The 27,500-nt window shown below is 45.9% G+C and overlaps 1 protein-coding gene across 1 annotated transcript in view; it reads left to right on the forward strand.

Annotated features, from left to right (window-relative positions):
- The window catches only part of grin3a (glutamate receptor, ionotropic, N-methyl-D-aspartate 3A), a gene marked incomplete at both ends in the record, with an annotated part of 51,193 nt that overhangs the window by 5,553 nt on the left and 18,140 nt on the right, over positions 1 to 27,500 (forward strand). Inside the window, 2 exons of the mRNA XM_080017723.1 lie at positions 1,463 to 2,190; positions 25,682 to 26,369. Coding sequence (XP_079873849.1) covers positions 1,463 to 2,190; positions 25,682 to 26,369 — 1,416 coding nt within the window. The remainder of the gene's footprint in view (positions 1 to 1,462; positions 2,191 to 25,681; positions 26,370 to 27,500) is intronic.

Here is a 27,500-nt window from a genome sequence, read left to right on the forward strand (position 1 = left end):
CATTTTATTTTATTTTTTTTCCCCGATTGGATTATGAAGCTTGATTCAATCATTGCTGTTTGATTGCCTCCTTTGGCCAATGGATGCAAAGCATCCTAACCCTTTAATGCCCAGCAAACACATGACCAGTACAATGTAGGGACCATGTACTGCCTGATGATCTCCTAGTAGGCCCATGATACATGTGTGTATATATATACATATATATATATATATATATATATATATATATATATATTATAACTTTAATGATATTCATGGTGCAGGTGGAGTCAGTGGTGGTTGAAATCAGTTGTATTCAGCAGACTGCTTGGAACAAATTGAGCTCCGAGGAAAGTGGGAGTCCTCCCGGAATATTCTTTTAACTTCTGCTTTTCTTCCTTCCCCTGCCCCCCCCCCCCCCCCCTTTATCCTTCTCCCGACAACCAACCCTTCATTCCCTGGAATCTCTCCGTTCGGTTCCATCCCTCCGCTCTGCCCCGTTGCCCCCAACGCCGCCCCCTAATCCCCCCCAAACCACCAAACCGCCTATCTCCTTCCCCTGCACCTTGCACTTCCCCTCACTATCTTTTCACTTCCCTTTTTATTTGCTTCTCACCCTTTTTAATCTTGCCCCCCCCCCCCCCCGCCGTGCACACAAACAAGCTTTTTTCCACCTGCCGACCCCCCCCCCCCTCCTTCTTTTGTGATTTTCCGTCTTGCTTCCCTCATTCTCTATTCAATGTGTTTCCGTCTCCCCCTCCTCCATCCCTTTACCCTCCATATCACTCTTCTCCTTCTCTCTTTTTTCCCCCACATTGAACAAACCCCATCCTGGTCTCGCTCCCCGATACACCACACCCTTTTCCCATACACCACACCCTTTTCCCATACACCACACCCTTTTCCGGTACACCACACCCTTTTCCCGTACACCACACCCTTTTCCCATACACCACACCCTTTTCCCATACACCACACCCTTTTCCGGTACACCACACCCTTTTCCCGTACACCACACCCTTTTCCCATACACCACACCCTTTTCCCATACACCACACCCTTTTCCGGTACACCACACCCTTTTCCCGTACACCACACCCTTTTCCCATACACCACACCCTTTTCCCGTACACCACACCCTTTTCCCATACACCACACCCTTTTCCCATACACCACACCCTTTTCCGGTACACCACACCCTTTTCCCGTACACCACACCCTTTTCCCATACACCACACCCTTTTCCCATACACCACACCCTTTTCCCATACACCACACCCTTTTCCCATACACCACACCCTTTTCTATTTCCTAATTTAATTCCTCTGTTATATTTTAATATTCATCATATTTTCCATGGCTCCTGTTTGTTTCCTTCTCATCTTGCTCATCTTTCCCTCTGTCTTTCACCTTCCCACCTCCCACCCACCCCACCCTTCCGCCCCTTCTACCCGGACTCCTCCGACTCCCCATCTCCCAGAATCCCTTGCACTTCCAGATGCCCATGCGGACCCTGGAGGCCCCCGCGGCACGCCTCCTCTACTCCCTGCTGATGATGAACGGCTGGTGGGACGTGGGCGTCCTGCTCTGCCAGGACTGGGATATCGGCGACTTCCTGTTCCAGATCAAGAACAACACCCGCTTCCATCTCGGGGTCTTGGTCAACCTCACTACCACAGCACCATCTGCGGTGGCGCCCCCGGTGGCGCAGGGAGGAATTGCGGGGGTGGAATCCTCCTCCTCACCGGCGGCACCATTCCCCTTTTTCTCCTCCTCCTCCTCATCGTCTTCTTCCTCATCTACTTCTTCCGCTAAGTCGGACCACCAGCAGGGCCTCATGCGCCACCTGGAGGCGCTGAAGGAACCTTCCATCATGGCCGTGGTGACGTTCGGCTGCGAGATCCGCGAGGTGCGGCGTCTCTGGACGCTGGCCACCAGGATGATGCTGCCGGAGTTCCACTGGGTGCTGGGGGACAGCCAGAACGTGGCCGAGCTGAGGACCGAGGGGCTGCCGCTGGGGCTGCTGGCCCACGGCGTCATGGGCTCCCCTACTCTGGATCACTACGTCCAGGACTCGTTGGAGCTGGTGGCCCGGGCCGTGGGGGCGGCCGCCCGCGAGGATCCGGGCCTGGCGCTCATACCCGGAACTACCAACTGTATGGATGTACAGCAGCAGAAGAACCGCAGCTCGGGGGTCTACCTGGCAAGGTAGGTAGTCATGACTACACCCAGACACAATCAATCAAAACATTGTTGTCCCCTTGTGAAATTTGGTTGGCTGTCTATCTATCTATCTATGTCTGTCTGTCTCTCTATCTGTCTATCTATCTATCTGTCTGTCTATCTATCTATCTGTCTGTCTATCTGTCTATCTGTCTGTCTATCTATCTATCTATCTATCTATCTATCTATCTATCTATCTATCTGTCTGTCTATCTGTCTGTCTGTCCGCAAAAACAAAGACAAAGTGCACACCTGGCACACACACACACACACACACACATACACAAACACACACACACACACACACACACACACACACACACACACACACACACACACACACACACATACACACACACATACACACACACATACACACACACATACACATATACACATACACACACACATACACATATACACATACACACACACACACACATACACATACACATACACACACACACACAGCGCTGAGATTTGGACGAAGATGGAGCGAAGTGACGAATGACCGCATCCCAACCAGAGCTTCACCTCCTCGCTCTCCCCTCCGCCCGACTCAGCAGGACAGGCGGAGGCGGACGGAGGAGGGCGTTAGCGAGGGTGGAGGGGAATAATTATTCAGGAGGGTTTCAAGCTCAACGCTTAACGTGTGTTTGCAATCCCTGGGTTGGGTCGTAAGCCGCTTACGGAGACGTTGATTTGAGGGCGATTTGCATTTTTCTGTGGGAGTTTGGCCGCGGGATGTTTACACTAAACGGTGGGCGTGGCAGGACACACGGGGGGGCTTAAACCTGCCCCTTTGTGGTGCCTTATTTACCGTACCTCTTAATAAGGCTTTATTTCGCTTGGGATGTACTTATTCCCGTGCCCTGTGCTTACAGCGCTGTTTCTCAACCACGCGGCCGTGGGAGCGCAGCAGGTGTGTCCTAGAAATATTTCAAATTCCCCTCCAAAACAGTTATGCAAATGAGCTCTTGCGTTGCAAGGTCAGAATATCAAGGCTGCAGTCACTCATCGACAGTACCGTAGCTGATCAGTTACAGATAGAATGGCAGCTCCTGCTCAACAAATTTCACCCTGGAAGTGAGGACCAGTGGTTGTGATGAAAGGTTTGACTCTTTTTTTGAGATTCGGCTCTCGTCGAGTCATTTGGTGAAAAAGAGTCGCTCGATCTTCCGACTCTTTGTCCATTTGATTCAGTTGGTTTGGTCAAAAGAGTCAGACGTCAGAGCCAAGAATCATTTAATTTGGTGATTTACAAAATGATTTATTTTGCTGCAATACAAAGTGTAAATCAGTCACATTCAATATGATTTATGCCAAAAGCCTCGCATTTCGCCCCGGTATCTATTTTAGTTCTTAGTAAGTCTTGCATCACTATTAGCAGGCCATAATAATAAGCACAGTTTGACGTGTTTCTGACATTTTCAGAGGTTGACAGGAGAGTGGTTTAGTGCCGCGGGATTATTGCACATTCCAGCAAAGTGGCCGCTGCTGTTGCCTTCCAGGGACAGAAAACCCAAATCTCAAATAGAAATGACCTCATAGAAATGAGCCCCAGGAGGGTGTTGTAGCCTGTTGAATCCGGTACTTACGGTGACCAGGCGTCCCGGTTCATCTGGAACTGTCCCAACAGATATCTGTAAAACACAGGTACTCCTCAAGTAACGACCTACCTGTCTAACCTCCGTTAGGACGTACGACCAGCTCTCTGACCAGTCTGTATTGAACATTGTGTACATAGCCAGCATCGCATCTCATCACCATTTATACACTATATACACTATATACACAATATACGCTATATACACTATATATACTATATACACTATATACACAATATACACTATATACACTATATATACTATATACACTATATATAGTGAATATAGTGTATATTGTGGGGATGGTAGCTCAGGCGGTAGAGCTGGTCGTCTAGTGATCTAAAGGTTGCTGGTTGGATCCCAGGCTCCTCCTGCTAGCATGCTGTAGTGTCCTTGAGCAAGACACTTAGCTCCTCATTGCTCCTGATGGCTGCGTCCGTCGGTGTTTGAACAATTGTAAGTCGCTTTGGATAAAAGCGTCTGATCAATGACTAAATGTAAATGTAATGTAATATACGATAAACACTATATATACTATATATACTATATACACTATTTTTACTATAAACACGATATACACTATTATACTTTATACACAATATACACTATATACACTATATATACTATATACACTATATATACCATATACACTATATACACTATACGCACTATATACACTATATATACTATATACACAATATACACTATATTCACTATATATACTACATACACTATATACACTATACATACTATATACACTATATACACTATATACGCTATATCTACTTTACACACTATATACACTATACACACATACTGTATACATGTTATCTCATCACCGTTCTCAGTCTCAGTCTTGTTCCTGCAGTCTGTCAGTACTCACTACACTAGCGTTCCCAATGGCCACACCCCCTTACCGTGAAATAACACTATATACACTATACACTATGTATATATCTACTATAAATGCCAGCCACACCCCCTTACCGGGAAATATCACGGGTCGCCGTTTATCGACCGATTCACTTAACAACCTGGTTGTAGGAACAGAACTCGGTTGTTAAGTGAGGAGTACCTGAACTGAAATGTCCCGGTTTTCAACATTCACTACCAAATTGTCCCGGTTTTCACCACAATTAAAATGATAATAATAATATTATAATTGATTCCAGCACCTACATATCTGTATATTTTATCTATACTGGCAAGCAGAAAATTGTATTTGTATACCGGCTGGGACAATGAAGGGCCCCGGTTTGGGGGATTCAATATGTGGTCACCCTCCAGTCAGTGTTTTTTTGTTTTTTTGTTTTTTCTCAGGGGGATGTCTTACTGCAGTGTAATTGAATACCCAGAGGTGCTCTCTTAGACAATTAGCTTTCCACAGTGTTGTGAGCAAGTCACATTTCATTTAGTTTTAAAATGAAGCCGGTTTGTACTTTGTTGACAGCAGGTCAATACCCGGCGTCGCACACAAGGAGTTATCGAGCGTGTAGAGGTTTAATAGGCATTCACTGCACCGCTGGACGTAGTTATCAGGGACATCAAAGCATTTGTTTTATTGTTGAAGGACAAAAGTGATGCGTAGCTCGCGGGGCTAGTCCTGCCGGACAACTTGACGACGCCACATCCTTCCACGCCCTTATTTGGACAGCCTATCACAGCAGCCAATCCCTCCTGCTCTGCCTGCTCTGCTGTGTTGCTGCGCTCCCTCCACCTCCCCTTTATAAAGGCCGTTGTAAAGAAAACCTTAGAGTTGTTTGTCAGAATTATGGGACATATTAGCAACTTGACATATTAGAGCTTTAAATAAAAATTATAAAAAGGGCTAACCGCTAAATGCATAGATCGTTGTAATTTATTTAAGTGTAGAAAACTGACTGTACTGTCGACTGTTGGTTTCTGTTCAGACGATATGAAACCTCAAGTTTGGATTTATTTTTGAAAAAAGTTTGGCTGTCTTTGGCGATTCTGCTCTCTACGAGCGACTCAGCAAAAGGATTTGTTACATTTTCAGACTCTTTGTTCATTTAATTGAGTCGCTGTAACGATAGTAAGAAGAGTCGGTTAAGCTCTGAGTGATCGCATCAAGAATGATGTCATTCTCTCAAAACTGACTGAAACCCACCTTGCTCCAACACCAACAAGAGACCTGTCGATCAAGTCAACCCCGCCTCTCCAGATATACACACATTTAAGCCTTGATGTCCTCACTACGGAACAATCATTTTCTAAATCACAACCCAGACATCCATTAGAAGAAGTAAACTTAGATATTGAGACCCTAAGGTCTTGTGACACTGCATTTCTCGTGAGACGGTTTTTTCTTTTTCCATTGACTTCCACTCAGTTGGAGGGTTTTTCTGGAGCAGCGTCTAGTGGTCGTGAGAGGAACTGCAGTTTCACCCCACGTAGAAATGGTCGCAACGGTTTGTTCTGACCTCGTGTGGTCTGTATTTTAATAACAAACAACACAGCATTTGCTGCACTAATATCAGAGAAAACAATTTGAACTTATATAAAGTTGTTGTTCCAGGTTATCTGGTCCCAAGATTGTGTGTGTTTGGTACATTTTTTTTGTGACTGTGTTTGAGTGTGTTCTCTCTTTCTAATCACGGTAAATCATCTCCAGTCATCTCGTGAGGCTTTTGTTCCGCCTTTTGTTCCACCAGGTTTCTCCCATTGAGATCAAATTATGTCTTTTACAAGGGAGACCTGGCCAAGCATCGCAGTGACACAAAAGATAAATGTGGAAACATATACATCAGGGTAACCTTATAAATGATCAGATCAATCATTTACACACAGACAACCTGGCTTTAACAGATTTTACCATAGCTTTTAGATTAGCTTCAGAGGTACCATACCATGTTTTGAAATTCAAGATCTGTCTTGAGATTGCTCCGTGCAGTAGGTGCAGAAAACCTGAATGTTTTCTTGCCCAGTTCAGTTCAGACTTTGGGAACACCAAATCGCAGAATGCCCTGAAAACTGAGATTGTAATTTCCATTTTTCAAGTTTTAATGAGACGCTAGAGAAGTCGGAAGTTTGCCAAGATTGGCTTTGTAAATAAAATCATACCTATCACATGAAGATGCCCGGTTCACTTTTGAGTATATACACAATGGTGAGTAAGAGATCCACAGTTTGTAATGAATCTCAGAGCCCCATGATACTCCCTGTCCAGCGTGTGGAGACAGAGAGCAGACACATCCCCCTATTAACCAATAACAGGTAAAAATGTGGATTCCACCTAATTCCGTTTTCACACAAAAAGAAAAGCAAGACTTGTTTCTATAGTGAAACTCGAGTAAAAGCTCCAGCTTTTTTGTAACATACTGCATATGCGCCTTAAAAGACAAGATTCAACTGGACAACCTTTTTAGTTCATCTTTATTTTTCACACACACACACACATTTTCCCATCTGGGCTTGTCCTTCCTCTCGGAGGCCGGCCAGGAGCAGTGGACAGCTCACTCCACCTGGGGACCAGCTTCAGTGTCCATCGCTGGGCAGACAATGTTCTTCTGCATGTTTTTGATGGGGGATCTAACAATGATATAGGGTGAAAAACCCATGTGAGCACGGGGGAGAACATGCAAACTCTACACAGAAAGGCCCCAAATCGGGAGATAACCCACCAGAGTGCGATGCCAACAGCGCCCCAGGTGCGAATCAAACCGAGGACCGTCTTGCTGTGAGGCAGCAGTAGTACCAATGCAGTGCCATGTACTGTGCCACCGTGCCAGAAATGATCATCAATTAAAAACCCTGGGTATTTAAAAGTAGATAAACCAATTTGTTGACCATTTCTGGTAACAATCTTGTCAAACAATGCTGATGTTACTGTTCTCGAAGTAGTAAAGAACGTAAGTTTTGTGTGATCTGCATGTAGAACAAGTTGCAGGTGACAAAGCTGTTCTTGTACTCTATCAAATGCATACTGAAGACGCACAAAAAGCCTCGGCAGGATTGGGTGCCAAGCAGTAGATGACTGTGTCATCAGAGTACAAATGAAAGGCTGCTTTTGGAATATTCTGTCCAAGGCAATTTATGTGTAAAGTAAATAATAGTGGGCCCAGAACCGAACCTTGTGGGACCCCCTTGTTGGAGTGGCAGTGCCTCCGAGGTAGCACCCTCTAACTGAGTAGTCTGGGTTCTGTGATAGTTTGCATTCCACGCAACTGCATGTTCAGCAAAACCAATAGCTGTAAGACATCCAATTATAGTAACATGATCACTGGTTTCAAAATCCTGAGAGAAGTCTATGAAAAGAGAATGACAGTATTGCTTGTTATCTAGGGCTTCAGTTACATTGTTTATGACCTTCATGGCACCACTAGTACTGCTGTGTACTAATCCTGACTGAAATGTAGACAGTATAGAGTAGTATTCAGGTGTTCTTTTACTTGTTCACTGACCAGGAATTCAAGAACCTTCACCAAAACAGAGTTTAGAGATAAATATTTAGGGGTAAATATTTGTTTCTCAATTGTCTAAAATGAAGCCAGTCAGCCTCTATTCCTGACTTGCGTGCGCTGGCAGAAAATTCCATCCCAGTTAAAATGATAAAGATGAAGATGATGCAAGATGCCTGCTCAACAAACACCTTCATGTTCGGTCTTTCAACAGAACATTTTAGGGCGTGGCTCACCGCTATCACACATGATCACTCCCGTTATTTGGGAAAACACCTGCTGCAGCAAATTGAATAGGTATATTTGTCAAAACTAGGTCAACTTTTTGTCATCATTTGCAATTGGCTCTTGTAGGGGAACTATTTAATTGTGGGGGATTTAGGGAACCACAATGTGCTTTCAAGGTGTCGGACGCAGGTTTAGCCCAGGGGTCTCAAACTCAAATGACCTGGGGGCCAAGGGACAGATTGAGCATTCCTGGGGGGACCACGTTGAACATCAAGGGAAAAATAAACGCTTCTGCGTTAGTGAAGTGGCAAGTAGCTGGACAGATTGATTATATAATAACAAAAATAGCAAATATGGGTCAATAATTATTATAAAAATGATATGAAATAATACAATAATTATTATCATTTGATAGAATAAAATTAAATAAAAATGTATAAAAGGCAGATAAAAATACTACACACTCAAGTCCTCAAAAAACTTTGCTATATTCTATTTTATTCCGTTTTAGATTATGAAAACGTAACCTAAAATTGTATGCATTTATTAAGAAATTAAAATCAGATTTTATGGCCAGATTTAACAATATATTATAAACATGTAGTGGGCCTTATTTAACTGTGTGGTAGGCCAGATGTGGCCCCTGAGCCTGTAGTTTGAGACCCCTGTTTTTGCCCGTCCCAGTTTAAATCACCATCCAACACGATATCATTGTTTTTCAGTTGTGACAGAAGGTTCACAAGAGTGAACAATAAAATATTTAGGGCAGACGGAGCCTAAAACTTCCTCCCAACATCATATGGTGATTTGTAGACAATGCTATATCAAGAGCTAACAACTCAAGTTCTTTACTTACTGACTCGATAAGCACACATTTGACTGCAAAATTGGACTTGATGTACTTGCTTGATGAATTGCAACTCCACCGCCTTTTATTTGATGATCAGTGCGATAAATAGGGATATTGTAGCCATTAATGCAAAAGCGTTGTGCTGGAGTATCGGGGCCTGGATTAGACTCAATAATATAAGTAAAATAGAACCAGGCCTATATATCGGTTTGGACGATAAATCGGTCATTATTTGACTTTTTTGACCACATAGGGATCGGCCATTATGGGGCCGATGTGTTTGCGATTTTTAAATGAGTATAATAAACAAAGAAAACACTGACTATTATCCTGTACTTCTCTGTTTTACGCTACTTTTAACTTACTCACCAAAATAGTCGAAGTCCGACTAAGCATTAAAAATCAAGCAGGAAGCGAAGCTGCGTTCAAGGGAAACTCAGAAAACTAATTTGTTTTGTAGGTGATGATGCGTTCCCTGGAAATTGGAAAAATAAAATTAATATAATATTTTAGATATTTTTATCCAACAAATAGTTCTTTGTGCGTTTCATTTTATTTATTGTTTGTTTATAAGTTCAATGTTCTAAAATATAGAAACTTTAATAAAATATACGTTTTTCAAATTGATTTGAAAATTAACCCTTACCCTAACACTAACCCTAGTATTGGTCAAATATTGGTAATCGGTGAGCTGGGACTCTCCAAAGAGTCCTAGCTCTTTTTAGAGTGGGTGGATTGTCCCAAAAATCTGGCATCGTTCGGGTGTGTTAACCGTAGGGGACATTGCAGGAATAGAAAAATGTTCTCTCAAAACAAGGAGACAGTGGGAATGAAGGGACTCCTCAGCTATAAGCAACATTTGGATATGTCTCCGTAAGCCTTAGCTGAGGAGAAGTTGTAAAAGTAATTCTGCAACAGTCGCTGGAGGGGAAAGTTAAAATTGTCATACTGTAGTTATCTGTACAGCAGATCCTGAGATGGCGTTGCAGGAGGAGGAGGGTTGCCAAACCCCTGGGGGCTTCAAGCAGCACCGCACTGCCTAAATGATTTAAAATCCCAGTTTGTGCTTTTTTGAAAGGGATAAAAGATAGGCCGTCATGGCCGCCACGCAGATGAGTACACTCCCCATGATGTTTATTAATAAGAAATTGTTATGAACATAAAGTCAAAGGGTTGTGATGCGCTGGAAGTGCCGCTGCCTTTTAAGACGTTAGTTATGCAGTGCAAGTTTGAGGGAAACAAGTAAGCTGTTGATTTAAAATGTTTTTTCCACCTCTCTGTTTATTGGCTTTAAAGCTTTAATACACATTTCCATCTGTCTATCTATCTATCTATTTATCTATCTATCTATCTATCTATCTATCTATCTATCTGTCTATCTATCTATCTATCTATCTATCTATCTACCTATCTATCTATCTATCTATCTGTCTATCTGTCTATCTGTCTATCTGTCTGTCTGTCTGTCTGTCTGTCTGTCTGTCTGTCTGTCTGTCTATCTATCTATGTGACAAAGAAAACAGTGAGAGAAAGTGAGAGTGAGAATGAGAGCAAAACGTGAATAAAATAAAAACACAATTATTATTATTATTATTATTATTATTATTATTATTATTATTATTATTATAACAACTGTATTATTACTGTATTATTACTGTATTATTATTATTATTATTATTATTATTATTATTATTATTATTATTATTATTATTATTATCTTTTGGCTATAAAAGTCAGTGCAGTTTGCAGGTACAAAGGCTGAATTATAGAAACAATATATAATAATCAATTCATCAATATATAAGTCGGCCACCGCCCCAGTCCCCTCCTGTGAAAAAGTAATTAGCCCTGTGGCCTGGATGGCTGGGTACACCACCTCTGGCAGGGAACACTGCCACCAAAGCCTCCTGTAGCGACTCATCAGCTTCTCACTGCGCCGAGGAGGATCAGCTTCAGTTTCCACCTGTTATTCCAAAACTATCCTTGTATATATACAGTGTATATATATATATATATATATATATTAAGCTTTACTATCCCAAGGCACTGGAAGTAAGATATCTGTCAATGTGTGGTGGGGGCTGTGGGGAGTATACACACATTCACGTTTTTACCTGAATGAGCATTCACGGTATATAATATACAACAACTATTTCTAAACATATATGGACTCTGGTTATATTGTGGACAGAGTTTTCCATTGGAAAAAAATGGTGCCGGTCCACGTGTCCTGGAAGATTTTAATTTCCTGGACAAATGGGTGAGGTTCCGTTCAAATTCTATCTCTGTTTATTCAGCTCTGCATATGATTGGAGTGTCTGCCACAAATCTCTGCGAATGCGGAAAACCACAGACTGTTGAACACATCATTGATGAATGCCCAATCTTCAAATCACCACATGGAGTCAGCGGCCTCATTGAACTGGATGACGATACCACTTCTTGGCTAATGTCCCAATTGCCTGTGTAGCCCGACACGAACGAACGAACGATCTTAAAAACAAGTGATAAGCAGGTTATGTAGAGAATGACATCATCAAGGCATGTAGACGTATTATATTGTTTTTATTGAACGTTTACAAAAATAAATCCAGTCAATTAATGGCGTTTTGAAATTAAAAATAAAGAATATTACGGCTTGAAATCATATAGTTTTCGTTCGTGGACAACAAGTAACAAGTGCAGCCGCTTTAATTAACGTTTCTCTCCAATACGATTTTTTTTATAAATTTTGTGGTGTTACAACACCATGGATGTTTAGCGTCTGCTTTGGGTTGGAACTGAAATATAAATGGAAAAATTTTTTTTTTTCGATGTTTGGGTCCCTGTTGTGTCCACGCCATGTTGACCGTGTTGACAAGCACAAGCTGTCCACAAGGGAGGGGGCGGGGCTTATTTCTATGTCAACTTACCTGATTGGTCAGAGGTGAAAGGTCAGCTTCAGATCATCCAAACCGGTTGGATTCCCGTCGCACTTGCCGAGCGGCAAAATGAACGGATCTGCAGATTTTTTTTACACGGAAGAGACGGAGTCTGTTTTATTTTTGGCACCGAGGGAAAAAAAATAGGATTTGATAATTATGGGTTACTGTTTCATCGGCCAGAACTAATTCCAATTGTGCCGAAAGGGAATTATTTTCAGCGGACACCATGACCGGAGGGATTTAAAGATGTCGGACTTCAACGGATTTTCCTGAGTCAAACAGCGGTGAAAGCGGAAACTCTGCTGGTGCTTGTTTCTCATCCCAGAACCGTGTGAGGATGTGACACAGCCCTGTTGAGGCCCGACGCAGCGACGCCGGAGTCCACGGAGGTCGGACTTCGATGCGGTGAGCCCACGTACCCAATGACCAGGACCCGTGGCGTGCCAAGCCCAGCTGCCGTCACGCGCCATGCCCGGCTGCCGCCACGTGCAAGGCCCGGCTGCCGTCATGCGCCAGGCCCGGCTGCCGACACGCGCCAGGCCCGGCTGCCGTCACGCGCCACCCCTGCTGCCGTCACGCGCCACGCCCGGCTGCCGTCACGCACCAGGCCCGGCTGCCATCACGCGCCAGGCCGGCTACCGTCACGCGCCACGCCCGGCTGCCGTCACGTGCTACGCCCGGCTGCCGTCAAGCGCCACGCCCTGCTGCCGTCACGCGCCAGGCCCGGCTGCCGACACATGCCAGGCCGGCTGCCGTCACGCGCCACGCCTGGCTGCCCTCACGCGCCACGCCCAGCTGCCGTCAAGCGCCACGCCCTGCTGGCGTCACGCGCCTCGCCCGGCTGCCGTCAAGCGCCACGCCCGGCTGCCCTCACGCGCCAGGCCGGCTGCAATCAAGCGCCGCGCCCGGCTGCTGTCACTCCGGCCTAGCGAGCTGTGTTGGAAACGCGATCCGTTTGGCGAGCCCTCTGTGGCTATTTGGAGTGACGGGGGATCACCGCGGGGGAGGGGGAGGGGGACCCTGCGGGGCCGCGCCCACATCGTTGATGAGGCAATAGTCGGTGTTATTTAATGACATGTGGCTGTGACCTCACTCTGCTGCTCGAACAGGGAGACACTGAGCTGCAGAGAAGATGAGGGAAGACACCAGACTGAGAAAGCTGCAGGGGAGAGGGGGGAGGAGGAGCTGGGGGAGAGAGCAGAGCATGGTGGGAGAGAGAGGGAGGGGGGGGGGCAGACAGGGGGAAGAGGAGGGAGAGAGAGAGAGAGAGAGAGAGGGAGATGCAGACAGGGGGGAGAGGAGAGAGAGAGAGACAGACAGACAGGGGGGAGAGAGAGAGAGACAGACAGACAGACAGGGGGGGGTGAGGAGAGAGAGAGAGAGAGAGGCAGACAGTGGGAAGAGGAGGGAGAGAGAAGGAGATGGAGAGAGAGAGAGAAAGAGAGAGAGAGGCATACAGGGGGAAGGGGGGAGAAAGAGAGTGAGATAGAGACAGACAGAGGGAGGGGGGAGGAATAGAAGGAGAGACAGACAGATAAAATTAGAGAGAACCTGAACCCGTCTCCATGCTCAGCGTGGTGGGAACCCCTGCAGCGGCAGACTCTGAACTGACCTACATGAGGCAGCAGCAGAACACTTTCATTCATACGGCCTGTTAAATAAGAAGCAGCTAAAGAAGCAGTTAAAGAAGCTTGGTCTTTGAAAGGTCCATAGATGAACTGACATGGTTCTTTACTCCGAGGAACCATCTTCAATTTGAGGGGGAACCTTTGTTTTCTGCCTTCAAGCAGCACTTTGAGGGATTATGGCCAGTGAGGGCAGCGAGGGCAGTGAGGGCAGCGAGGGCAGTGAGGGCACCTTGTATCCGACCGTGTTAAGCCGCTTCCCATAGGAGTTATGTAAAACGGGTCACACCTGCACACATCTGGTCACACCTGGTCGCAACAGGTTGCACCTGGTCACACCTGGTTGCAACAGGTTGTACCTGGTCAGACCTAGTCACTCCTGCTCAGACCTCACGCCTGGTCACACCTGGTCACACCTGGTCACACCTGGTCACAACTGCTCACACCTGGTCACGCCTGGTAACAACTGTTCACAACTGGTCACACCTGGTCCCAGTGGTTCACACCCGGTCACACCTGGTCACACATGGTCACAACTGGTCACGCTTGGTCACGCCTGGTCACACCTGGTCACACATGGTCATGACTGCTAACACCTGGTCACGCCTGGTCACACCTGGTCACACTGGGACACACATGGTCACACCTGGTCACACCTGGATAAATTTCCCTCAGAACTCAATTCATTACAACACCTTTTCACAAAATTGTGGAGCTGACCCAAGAACAAACTCATTGCCACATCAGATTGTGTCGTTCTCAGGGGGACACTTTGTCTCAAGTCTTGAGTCTCAATTACAGACACAAAAGAAACCTTGAGGTTCATCGGTTGTGGCAATTTAATTCATAATACTAACTACATTTACATTTACATTTAGTCATTTAGCAGACGCTTTTATCCAAAGCGACTTACAAGGGAGAATAACATTCAGCTACATTGCGACAGAGATTAGTGTAATAACAACATTGGTATAACAATAAATACTGCAAGGTGGTGCTAAGTAATTGTAGATTAGGACAGGAGGTACTCACTGAAGAGCTGGGTCTTCAGGTGCTTCTTAAAGACAGAGAGGGAGGTCCCCGCTCTGGTCATTTTTGGCAGCTCGTTCCACCAACGTGGAACTACAAATGAGAATAGCCTGGATTGCCGTGGCTGTATGGCCGGCAGAGCAAGGCGACGCTCATTTGACGAGCGCAGCATCCGGGGGGCAACATGTGCTCTTACAAGAGCATTTAAGTAGGTGGGAGCATTCCCAGCAATCACTCTGTAGGCCAGCATAAGAGACTTGAACTTGATGCGGGCGGCTACAGGTAACCAGTGGAGCTCGATGAGCAGCGGAGTGACATGTGCCCTCTTTGGCTGGTTGAACACCAGTCGCGCCGCCGCATTCTGTATCATCTGAAGTGGCTTCACAGCACAGGCCGGCAAGCCTGTTAAGAGAGCGTTGCAGTAGTCGAGACGGGACATCACCAAGGTTTGTACCAGCAGTTGAGTGGCATATTGGGTCAGGTACGGCCTGACTTTTCGGATGTTGAGTAGTGCGAAGCGGCAGGACCGGGAGACGGCGGCAACATGGTCCGAGAATGTCAGTTGGTCATCAATAATGACACCAAGATTCCTTGCAGCCTTGGTAGGAACAAGAGATAGAGAGTCGATTTTAATATCAATGTTGTGATAAATACCTTGTTTGGCCGGGAAGACCAGCAGTTCCGTTTTCCGTTTTTCCGTTTAGTTGAAGATGATAATCCTTCATCCATGTGGATATGTCAGCGAGACAATCCGAGATCCGAGTCGAGACAGTAGGGTCGTCGGGCGGGAAGGACAGATAGAGTTGAGTATCATCCGCATAGCAGTGATATGAAAAGCCATGTGAGCGGATGATCGGGCCCAGTGAGGTGGTGTATATGGCAAAGAGGAGGGGTCCTAGCACCGAGCCTTGGGGCACCCCTGTGGTGAGGTTGTGAGGCACAGACAGCTGGCCTCGCCATGTCACACTGAACGAGCGCCCAGTGAGGTAAGATTCGAACCAGGAAAGTGCACTGCCAGAGATGCCCACACTTGAGAGTATGGACAGGAGTATGCAATGATTGACAGTGTCAAAAGCAGCTGATAAGTCTAGCAGAATGAGAACCGAGGATTTGGCAGCAGCTCTAGCAGTTTTTTTTTAAGGCCTCTGTCACAGACAACAGGGCTGTTTCGGTGGAGTGACCACTTTTGAAGCCAGATTGAAGTGTATCAAGAAGGTTGTTTCTTGACAGGTACTCTGTAACCTGTCTAGAGACCGCCCTCTCTAAGGTTTTGGAAAGGAATGGGAGGAGAGAGACCGGCCGATAGTTTCCTACTTGATTGGGATCGAGTGAGGGTTTTTTGAGCAGTGGTGCGACCCGAGCCGCTTTGAAAGCGGAAGGGAAAGTGCCGGAAGTTAGGGAAGAATTAATCACATGTGTGATTGCCGGGGTGATAGTCGGTGATATGGCTTGAAGGAGGTTGGATGGGATCGGATCTAGCGGACAGGTAGTAGGACGGCTACATGTTAGTAGTTTAGATACCTCACTTTCAGCGAGGGGAGTGAAACCAGGGAACGATGAGCCCAGGGCTGGAGAAGACAGGTTGTGAGTAAGTTGTTTAGTGAATTGGCTGCTGATGGCTGCCACTTTGTTAGTAAAAAAGGAGGCAAGGCAGTCAGCAGTGAGGTTAGTAGCTGGGGGAGGTGGTGGAGGGTAAAGCAGAGACTTGAAGGTGGTGAATAACTTACGTGTGTCTGTGGCACCGTTGATCCTATCGTTGAAGAAGGCCTTCTTGGCAGCAGTGATGCTGGAAGAGAAGGAGGACAGCAGTGTCTGGTAGCTAGCAAGATCCTCAGTTGTTTTGGATTTGTGCCATTTCCTCTCGGCTGCTCTGAGGTCGGTGCGCGTTGTCCGGAGGGTGTCAGTCAGCCAAGGGTGCGACTGGGTTGAACGAGCAGGTCTGGTGGATAGTGGACACAGGCTCCAGACATGAGCTCAAGGTGGAGCAGAGGGAGTCAGTGGCATCATTAACCTGCAGAGAGGAGAAAGTGCCGTGGGGTGGAAGAGAAGAGGAGAGCACAGAGGAGAAGTGGGTGGGAGACAAGTTGCGGAGATTGCTGCGGATAGTAACCATGGGTGGGGAGGTGGGGTGTTGTTTTGGTAGCTGGACATTGAAGTGGATGAAGAAGTGGTCAGAGAGATGAAGAGGAGTGACCCATAGGTTGTCGGTGGTACAGCTCCGAGCAAGAATGAGATCAAGCTCTTTGCCAGCCTTGTGAGTCGGTGGAGTCGGGATCTGTCTTAGGTCGAACGAGCGAACCAAAGACAGGAAGTCAGCCGAGCTCGCACTGTCCAAGTGGATGTTCATGTCTCCGAGGACGAGCATGGGACACTCATGCTCAGGGATTGATGACAGCAGGGTGTCAAGCTCATGTAGGAAGTCACCTAGTTGTCCTGGTGGACGGTAGATGACGACCACATAGGCTTTCACCGGAGCAGTCACCAAGACGGCGTGATATTCAAAGGAGGCAAAGTTGTTTAAAGGCAGCAGTGGATTAAATTTCCATGTGTTGGAAATTAGCAGGCCAGTCCCACCACCACGGCCAGATGGTCTGGACGTGTGGGAGAATGTGTAGTTTGTGGAGAGTGCAGCAAAGTGCAAAGTGCGATATCTTCCGGTTTAATCCATGTCTCAGTGAGAGCAAGGAGCTCCAAGGAGAGGTGGTTGGCATGACCAGAAATGAAGTCTGCCTTGTTATCTGCAGATCGACAATTCCACAAGCCAACAGAGAAGGAGGTCTTTGCAGAAGATGTTTGCTGCAGGGACCTGAGGTTACCCGGATTGCATCGGCGTATGGTATAACAACGCTTTCTGGGTGACCTTGAAGTTGTAGGGATGCGGTAGTAGCACATTTTGTATGGAGTGAGAGAAAGAAGGCAGGTTTGCCTTGTTCGGTGTCCTTGCTTCGGTTGACGTGCAGAGGTAGACGTGCGTCTTTACACAGAGCGTCTTCACACGACAGCGACTACAAATGGGCCAACGCTTGAAGCTAGCGCTTCAAGGGCAGGACCATACTAGTCACATTTTAACTTTTTAAAAGATACTAGTGCATATATTTGAGTTACTAGTTGCTATTCCAACAGTCAATAGTAACTATTTTAGTTTTACTAGTCAAAATCTATTATATCCTTATAGCTATTCCCATTGTCAATAGTATCTATTCCCATTGTTACTAGTTTGTATTCACATTTTTACAAGCATCTATTCCCGTTGTTAGTAGTACCTATTCCTATTGCTACTGGTATATATTCACATTGTTACTAGTATCTATTCCCATTGTTACTATTATTTGTTTCCATTGTTACTAGTACCTATTCCCATTTTTCCTAGTATCTATTCCCATTGTTACTATTATATGTTTCCATTGTTACTAGTACCTATTCCCATTGTTCCTAGTATATATTCCCATTGTTACTAGTATCTAATACATTTGACCGTTAAAACTAAAAAAGTTCCTAGTAATTGTTTAAATAGTAACTAGTAACTACAATAAAAGTACTCCTACCTTTTAAAAAGTTAATAGTTGGTCGTATGGATTAATGTTTAAAGGTCTCATCGTAATTAGTGGCACTACTGTGCAGTCCATTGAGAAGGTGTTATCCTCCAAATGTCAGAACCTCTCAGGAACGTTTTTGTCTCTCTCTGCTTTTAAATCAGTGGAACCGACACTTACCTCCCTGCCAGTACGTTGGTGCATGAGGAACCAGCCTCCGAGGAGACAGTCACTACATGGCCCTTCTGTCTTCATGCCTCGGCCCCCAGCACTTTGAGGACATTGAGGCTGGATCTGCTGCAGCTCATGTCATGTTATGTTGTTGTCACTAAACTGCCAGGATGGAGGCTCTGTTCCATTTGCAAGATTACTTCGTACTACACAGAAATAGGTGTGGTTCTCAGGGGCTTCTTTGCTGCTTCTTTATCTGGTTCTTTATCTGGTTCTTAGCTGCTTCTTTAAAGAACCATTTTTTGTGCGCATGGCTTAGGCACCTGCACACTTCATTTTGCCAAATTGCCCTTCTATAGGCTAATTTACAATATTGCACAACACATGGGCTTATACGAGAGAACGATTTGTTCGTAGTGAACAAATCTTTGAAATGGTTCTGGAGTCTGGAGTCACTTAAGAGTCGTTTGTTCACAACTTGGTAACTTCAGTGACGCACAGGCTGAGCTGAGACTCGAATTTCCAGCAAAAAGAGCAGTGTCTCCTGAACCAGATCGCAGACAAGATCTACTGTAGATAAATAGTTTTGACAGAAGCAAATGATTCTTGTGAGAATTCCACTCACGACTCAGAGCCAAACCGACTCTTCTGAATCAGACGAACGATGAGCGGGAAGACGTCCCGCACGGAGGTTTTTTTTAGTTTCATTCCATTACGAAACGGAGGAGAATATGGACATCTCCCATAAAAACACAGTTTTTATTGGGTTTGTTTGGAGGAACAGGGACGTGCAGCGAAGCAGAGATCGGTCTGATCGCGCAGCCTACCGTCAATGTTACCGCCAATTTAATTTTGATTTTCTGGAACGGTTAAAAATATGGGAGATGGATGGGAAAATATTTAAACGCGAGGACAGTGGGAGAGAAGGGTAAAATAGGGACAACTCCGAAAGATATTAATTAGTCCCCACGCGACGCAGGAGGGCGAGGCAAATCTGAATGGCTTGTTGAATCATGTTTTCTGACCTGGGCTGCCCCGCAAAAAAATGTCTGGGTTTGTCTTAATTCACAGTGCGTTTGTTCATAGAGCTCAGCCACCCAAATGTATGTGCACAAGCACCAAAAGAAGTGAGTTTTTTTCATAATATGGGACCTTCAAATGATCTTAATTTCTAACTCAAACTATGATTGGCCGCCGGTACTCTTTAGAGGCCCAGATCTTTGGGTGTTCTGTATTTCTCCCACCTTTAAATAAATTGCGTTATATATTCATACCACTGCTGTTGAGCAAGGCACAGGCTCTACAACAGGAGTTGGTCTCCGGGAAAATAAGTAAAGTACAGTAAAAGAACCAGCCAATCCAGAATAAATAACGGTTTGCAGGAGAAGAGTCCGAGATTTTGGTTCAGTGAAATCATATTTTATTGAGACATGAACACGGAGGGAGAGAGTGCAGGACATCAGAGAGACAAGATAAGATAAGATAACACTTCATTCATTTCCTGGAGGGAAATTCAGGAATTCAGAGAGCATCCAACATGTCCCTTGTACCATCTCTGCCTTCTCCCTGAGGACACACAGACTTTGTTCTCCTCAATCAAACAGTTCTGTTCTAACAAACACAAACACTGGATTTCCTGGACGCACCGGAACATCAGCGCACGTTTGTGCGCTGATGTTCTATGACTCTGTTTGGATGGTGGTAAGCGGTGAACATCTGAAGACTTGATTATCCTTCAAGATGGACATGGATGCGTTCCACAGACTCACTCAAAATGGATAAAAAAACAGATTCACCGCAGGCTTCCATCGTTCGGCAAACAGCGCCGAGAGAATCCATTTAGCTGGGAAGCAGGGAATGCCTGCTCGGAATTACCAAGTCTCAGAGTTCCAGGGAACTCAGCATTCCATGGAACCTATCATGACATACTGAGCACCAAACAAAGTCAGTTGCTTACCAAGTAAGGCCCAATGATGAATCCAATTTAACAGAACACAATTTTACAAAGGCAAAGTGCAGGGATAATTTAGAAAAAAAATGTTTTTTTAATGCTCCACCATCTAACCAATAGGGCTGTCCAGGGCCGGCTCTTCCTATAGGCCAGATGGGCGGCCATCTAGCGCGCCCTCCTAGCGATGCGCGTGCTAGAACAGTGTGTTTTGTTTTACATCTCCTAATGGAACAATGACAAGGCTTGAAGATAAATCGAGTCAATATTCTCCTGTGATTGAAAGTTTTTCTTTTTACTGTTCAATAGTTAAATAAAGATATGTTATTATCAATTCATGCATCAATCCATCTCATTTCATCAGAACATGTGGGCGTGACCGACAGGAAAGAACAGTTAATATGTTGACTGTACCCAGTGTTGTGTTGGTCATACTATAGAATCATTTTTTGCTTGTTTTTAGTGAATAGCTTTAAAAAAAATCTCATACTAAATCGTAATCAAAACATTGATCTACAAATTCGCAATTACATAATTTTTTTCCAATCTGTTCAGCCTTATTAGCAACCTCTGAAGGTTTATGTCTATGTGACGATTGTCAACTTATTTTCTTGCGAACTGTTTTTGTATTCTGTTTGTATTCTGTTTGCCAAAGCTGCCACGTACTTTTGAGCGGTCTGGGCTTTCACAGAATCTGGGTATCATTAAAGTATCATTTGGCCTTAAGGGGTCAGGGAGACCAATACGATGTTGTTCTGGGTGGATTTAAATTTCACGATATGCAGATGGCACACTGTTCCAAACACGACAGGGTACCACGCACATCTCTGATCCACCGAGATCCAGACGCTACACCACCATAAATACACAAAGAGAAGGGATGAATGGGTGAGCGTGTGTGGATACAACTGAACCGCAAACAACCTGACAACAAAAACAAAACTGCCACCAATCCCATGCAGCCTAACATTAGTTACGTTAGGGTTTAGGATTAGCAGTAGGGGTTAGGGGTTAGCGGCAGGAGTTAGGTAGTGGTTCGAGGGTAGGGTTAGGGGTACGGGTTAGAGGGTAGGGGTTAGGGAGGGGTTAGAGGGTAGGGGTTAGAGGGTAGGGGCAGGGGTTAGAGGGTAGGGGTTAGAGGGTAGGGGCAGGGGTTAGAGGGTAGGGGTTAGAGGGTAGGGGCAGGGGTTAGAGGGTAGGGGTTAGAGGGTAGGGGTAGGGGTTAGAGGGTAGGGGTAGAGGGTAGGGGTTAGGGAGGGGTTAGAGGGTAGGGGTAGGGGTTAGAGCGTAGGGGTTAGGGAGGGGTTAGAGGGTAGGGGTAGGGGTTAGAGGGTAGGGGTTAGGGAGGGGTTAGAGGGTAGGGGTAGGGGTTAGAGGGTAGGGGTTAGGGAGGGGTTGGAGGGAAGGTTAGGGGTAGGGGTTAGAGGGTAGGGGTTAGGGAGTAGGGAGTAGGGTTAGAGGTAGGGGTTAGGGAGGAGGGGGTAGCGGTAGCAGTTTGGGAGTAGGGGGTTAGGGGGCAGGGGTTAGGACAGAGGTCAGAAACCTGTGGCTCCAGAGACACATGCTGCTCTTTAGCCCCTCTCCAGTGGCTCCCTGTGGCTTTGACAAAAATATTGTATGGAAATGAATGACTATATAATAGTATAGTATAAATATTTTTTTCAACATTTTGATTTTCATTTATCATGGTTGTAGGCCGAAAGTGAATCTTACATTCTCCAATTTCAAAAATGTGAAGCCTATACACCGTATAGAATTTATATTTAACATTACCGTCAACTAGAATGACCATCAGGGGTTCAAGTTTTCTGAGTTCCAGCTTTGATGGAATGCAGCTGCTTCGTAAGCAACCCCACAAGAACTTGATGAGGCAGGGTCCTCAGCAACCAGTCAAAATGGATTATTTGGCCCCTTACTCACGCACATGCAGACATTCCAGCCAATGGGAGAGCAGACGGCTGGGAGTGGATACTGGATAGCAGCAGCAAGCGCTCTCCGGGAAAGCTGGAAGTAGACTTCAGCTCTGACCGAACAGCCATATTATTTTTCCTCATATTTAGAACTATTTCGCCGGCAATGCAGTGGCTATGGATTCCAAATTCAAAAAAAGTCTCGTGGACCGATTCCTTTGCTTTCACCACTAATGCTGCTGGCTTGCCGCTATGCTTGATCTGCGGCTATAAATGAGCAAATAAATGAGGTAATATTGAAAGACATTTCCAGAACGTACACACTGCATTTGTTGAAAAGTATCCGGCTGGGGATGATAGAAAGAGAGCGTTTTCGAACTGCTGCAGAAAGCAGAGCAAATGTACTTTTAAGAATTTTAAGAACATAAATAAAGACATTTCCAACATAAATGTATGCAGCAAAGGCACATATTGGTGTATATAAATTGAACAGAATGCATGAAATTAAGTGTTTCATGCTCAAAATGTTATGAGGGAGGACGCCCAGACGCTTAATGTGTCCCCCCCAATGTTCAAACAAAACCCAAGCCCCTGCTCCTGCCAGCGGGAGCTTCCAGCCAAATCACCTGAGGCTGCTCTTCAGTGTCCTGCCTCTCATTTGCACTTGACTGCATTAAAAATATATTTACAGTATATATTAATGAATGCTCATTTAAAGTAATGTTGACAGGCTAATTTAGACTTATTAGTCTGTGTTTCCTTCATTATAAGGCTAAAGGCTGTTTTATGGCTCCAGACAGATTCTTTTTTTTAATTTGCCCAAAAATGGCCCTTTTGATAGTAAAGGTTGCCAACCCCTGGGTTAGGGAGTAGGGGTAGGAGTTAGGTAGGGGTTAGGGAGTAGGGGTTAGGGTGCAGGGGTAGAGGTTAGGGTTTGAAAAATAATTGACTCCTGCAGGGCACGGCTATTGATTAGTGACAGGAAGCGGACCTACAGGAACCAGTCACGTGTGTGTGTGTGTGTGTGAGTGTGTGTGTGTGTGTGTGTGTGTGTGTGTGTTTATGTGCACGCTTGCTTGGTTTTGTTGTTATGTTTGTGTATTAACCAGTGTTTTAGCCTGTGCATGTAAGAGTGTTTGTGTGTGTGTGGGTGTGTGTTGACAGCGACACTCTCAGACGGCTGCCAGCACGGCTCAGTGAGAGATGGTGTGATCACTGGAGCGTGGTCCATCTTCTGCTGTCACACACACACACACAGCGTTCTCCTCCCAGTCCGTCACTCAGGCTGCGATAGCTTGTTTTCTGTTTTTTTTTGCAACGTGGAGACATCATGAAATTCACATTTCAGTGCAAACCAAACCAGGAGATGTTATTACCCAGAAATTCCAGGGAGTAGATCTACACTACAAATATACGTTATACTGCACACACACACACACACACACACACACAAACACACACATATATATATATAGAGTATATACCCATATACAACTACAGGACAATATATATACATTATTATTTATACCTTTTTTTTAATTATTATTACATTATACACCTAATAATACCTGTATACGCCGTTATACACCTATATTCTTTGTATTATCTTTTTGAGTCTTATTTTATATATTTTTTTATTTTATTTATATTATTGTATTCACTACCTGCATTACAGTTTAGGAAGCAGTTAGTTTCAGTTAGTTGCTAGGTAGGAATTAGGTTAGCTATTATGTTCGGTTTAGTAACTATCGTGGATAATCTCCGGGTGAGTTGCAAAGACTTTTCACTGCATATATGTATGAACGTATGTATATGTATGTGACAAATAAACCTCTTGAATCTTGAATCTTGAATCTTGAAACCCATATGCACCTATATATACCTATATAAATACCTGTATTCACCTGTGTATACAGTACCTATATTCTCCTAATAATGCCCATGTACATACACATATATACCTGTATACACACTTTACATTTACATTACATTTAGTCATTTAGCAGACGCTTTTATCCAAAGCGACTTACAATTGTTCAAACACCGACCGACACAGCCATCAGGAGCAATGAGGGGTTAAGTGTCTTGCTCAAGGACACTACAGCATGCTAGCAGGAGGAGCCTGGGATCCAACCAGCAACCTTTAGATCACTAGACCACCAGCTCTACCTCCTGAGCTACCATCCCCATCCCCACTTCTATATAACTGATGATTTGTATAAATACCTATATAACAACCTATGTATGTATGTATGTATGCACCTAATAATACATATATATACCTCATAATACCGATATAAACCTATATACACTTATTTATACCTATATAGACCTAATAATACACTGTACCTATATACACATATACTATATTAATATATATATATATATATACCTATGTATACCTTTATATACCATTAATACCTATATACAGTATACCTTTTCATTCATACGTATACATTTACATTGAAAAAAAGAATTTATATACAGTATATATATGTGTGTGTGTGTGTATTATCTTTACTATTCATGTACTGTATGCTATGTCAAACGTGTGGTTTTGAATTAGTGATGAAATAAGCTTGACTCCTTTTGGAGGTGTGACTCTTGACGAGTGACCCAGTCTGGAGATTTGTTCAGTTTTCTGCCTCTTTGTTCCTTTGTTGCAGTCACGGTAACTTCAGGTGAATCAGATCCCGCTTCACGTGCGTCTCTGGTGATCTGATCAGCAGATCCCATCGCCGATGCCGGGTGTAAACGCGCCCAATGCGCCGCCAATGCGCTTGGAGGCCCGATGGCTCAGACCAGGTTGGGAGGGGGGTCTGGGATATGGCATATGGCCACGTTCTTCTGGCGGTGTGAAGGGGAGGGTGTCCTGGGCCACACTGCTGTCCAACTCACCCGACGTCCCCCGTAAGCGGACGTACGTACTCATTTGCGGGCCAATGGCGTCATATTAGTCGGGTCGGGAATGTCTCCCCCCTTCCAGAAGTGAAGGATTTATTGTTTACCAGTTACGTTTTTGCACAAAAACAACCAGTTTTTACTCCTTACTTCCGTTGCTAAGTCCGGTAGCAACGGAAAGCAACGGCAAGACGTGCGTCCGACCGCACGGAACGCACAGGGTTTCTGTTTTTGGTTTCTGACCAGAGACACTCGCTCTATGCAGTGAACGGGACACTCCCTAAATTCAGTGTGTTCCCGTGTCCCCCGCCCTCCTGCCTCCGCCTCCTCAGGTTTCTGTCCAACACGTCTTTCGAGGGCCAGAGCGGCTTCCTGTCGGCGGTGGCGGCGGGCGGCGGGCGGAGCGTCCTCTCCGAGGCCCACCACTACATGTGGTCCCTGCAGCTGGACCCGCTGGGCCAGCCCACCTGGACCCGTCTGGGCCGCTGGCGCCGGGGCCGCGTGGTGATGGACCAGGGGGTGCGGCCCGGCCGGCGGGGCCCCGGCGGCGGCTTTGGCGGCGGCGACTGGCGGCGGTCGTCCCGGCTGCACATGCGGGTGGTGACGCTGGTGGAGCACCCCTTTGTGTTCACCCGCGAGGTGGACGGCGACGGCATGTGCCCGGCGGGGCAGCTCTGCCTGGACCCGCTCACCAACCACACGGCGGCGCTGCAGGGCCTCTTCCGGAACCCGGACCCCGGGCCCAACGGCACCGCGCCCACCGCCCTGAAGAGGTGTTGCTACGGCTACTGCATCGACCTGCTGGAGAAGCTGGCCGAGGACATGGGCTTCACCTTTGACCTCTACATCGTGGGCGACGGCAAGTATGGCGGCCTGAAGAACGGCCGCTGGACCGGCCTGGTGGGGGACCTGCTCAGTGGCGCCGCCCACCTGGCCGTCACCTCCTTCAGCATCAACTCCGCCCGCAGCCAGGTCATCGACTTCACATCGCCCTTCTTCTCCACCAGCCTGGGCATCCTGGTCAGTGGCTGCTCCTCCTCTCCTCTCTTCCCTTCTTTCTTTCTCCACCTCCTTTCTCTCCTTCTTCTCCACCCACCTGTGCGCCGTGCTCAGGGGGATGCTCCTCCTCTCCTCTCTCCTTTCTACCTTCCTTCCCTTCCTTTGTTCTTTCACTCCTTCCTTCCTCCCTTACCTTCATTCCTTCTCCTCCTTTGTTTCTTCTTTTTCCTCCCTCCCTGTTTCACCCCTTTCTTCCCCTCTGCTCTGAACCGCACTTCCGCCTCCTCTGTGTCACTTCGTTTACATTCTAATTCCTCTCCTCTTTTCTCCAGAGACTCTGCTCCCTCGCTCCCGGTACGACCATTAGCACAATTACTGTTACCTGCTCACCCCGGCTGACACATGCACTAATGGAGCTACCCCCCCCCCCTCTCTTCCCCTCTCCCTCTCTCTCTCCTTCGCTCTGTATTCCACACATTGACGGTATTTTCTCTCCGCTTCTTTGCTCCGATTGGCTAATCCCCAACTGCCGTTGTTATCGGTTGGGCACCTTGTTGAATAAACGTCGACCTTTCTCATCAGTTGGTTTTTCTGTGAGATTCTGAAGCCGCGACTTCACGGGAAACATCCCGACCCGTCGGCGGGGAGGCTCTGAAGCGGCGCCTTCAGTCAAAGTAAATCTCCTCACAAGGCCTCGGCGCCTTATCGTCACGAGCCTCCGATCGCCAGGGTAGGAAATATCTTGTATTTTACTGAGCTCCTGTAACTTCTCAGCGTCTCAACTTCTCCGATAGAAAAACGTGAATGATCATCGGGACAAACAAGAACGCCAAGCGGGCGCCAATTGGAGGCGGCTTGGCGGCCGAGGGAAAGGGAAGCGTGCTGTCGTCCGCAGCCCGTGCTTTACCACGCCCCTTTGTCCGCCAATAAGTCTAACTAGTTATGCACAGTTTGCTTCGAGTGGAAAGGAATGCAACTAGTTAAATAAAAGCTTCAGCTAGTTAATAAAATAGAAAAGTCAAGGGCAAGGTCACAAAAAATTCCTTGAATGAGTTAAATAGTAAGGAAAATATGTAGGTCCACTAGTTAACTAGTCAACTAGTTAGGAAAATATGTAGGTCCACTAGTTAACTAGTCAACTAGTTAGGAAAA

The sequence above is a fragment of the Zeus faber genome (genome assembly GCF_960531495.2).
Source record: "Zeus faber genome assembly, chromosome: 17".
In the NCBI taxonomy this organism is placed as follows: domain Eukaryota; kingdom Metazoa; phylum Chordata; class Actinopteri; order Zeiformes; family Zeidae; genus Zeus; species Zeus faber.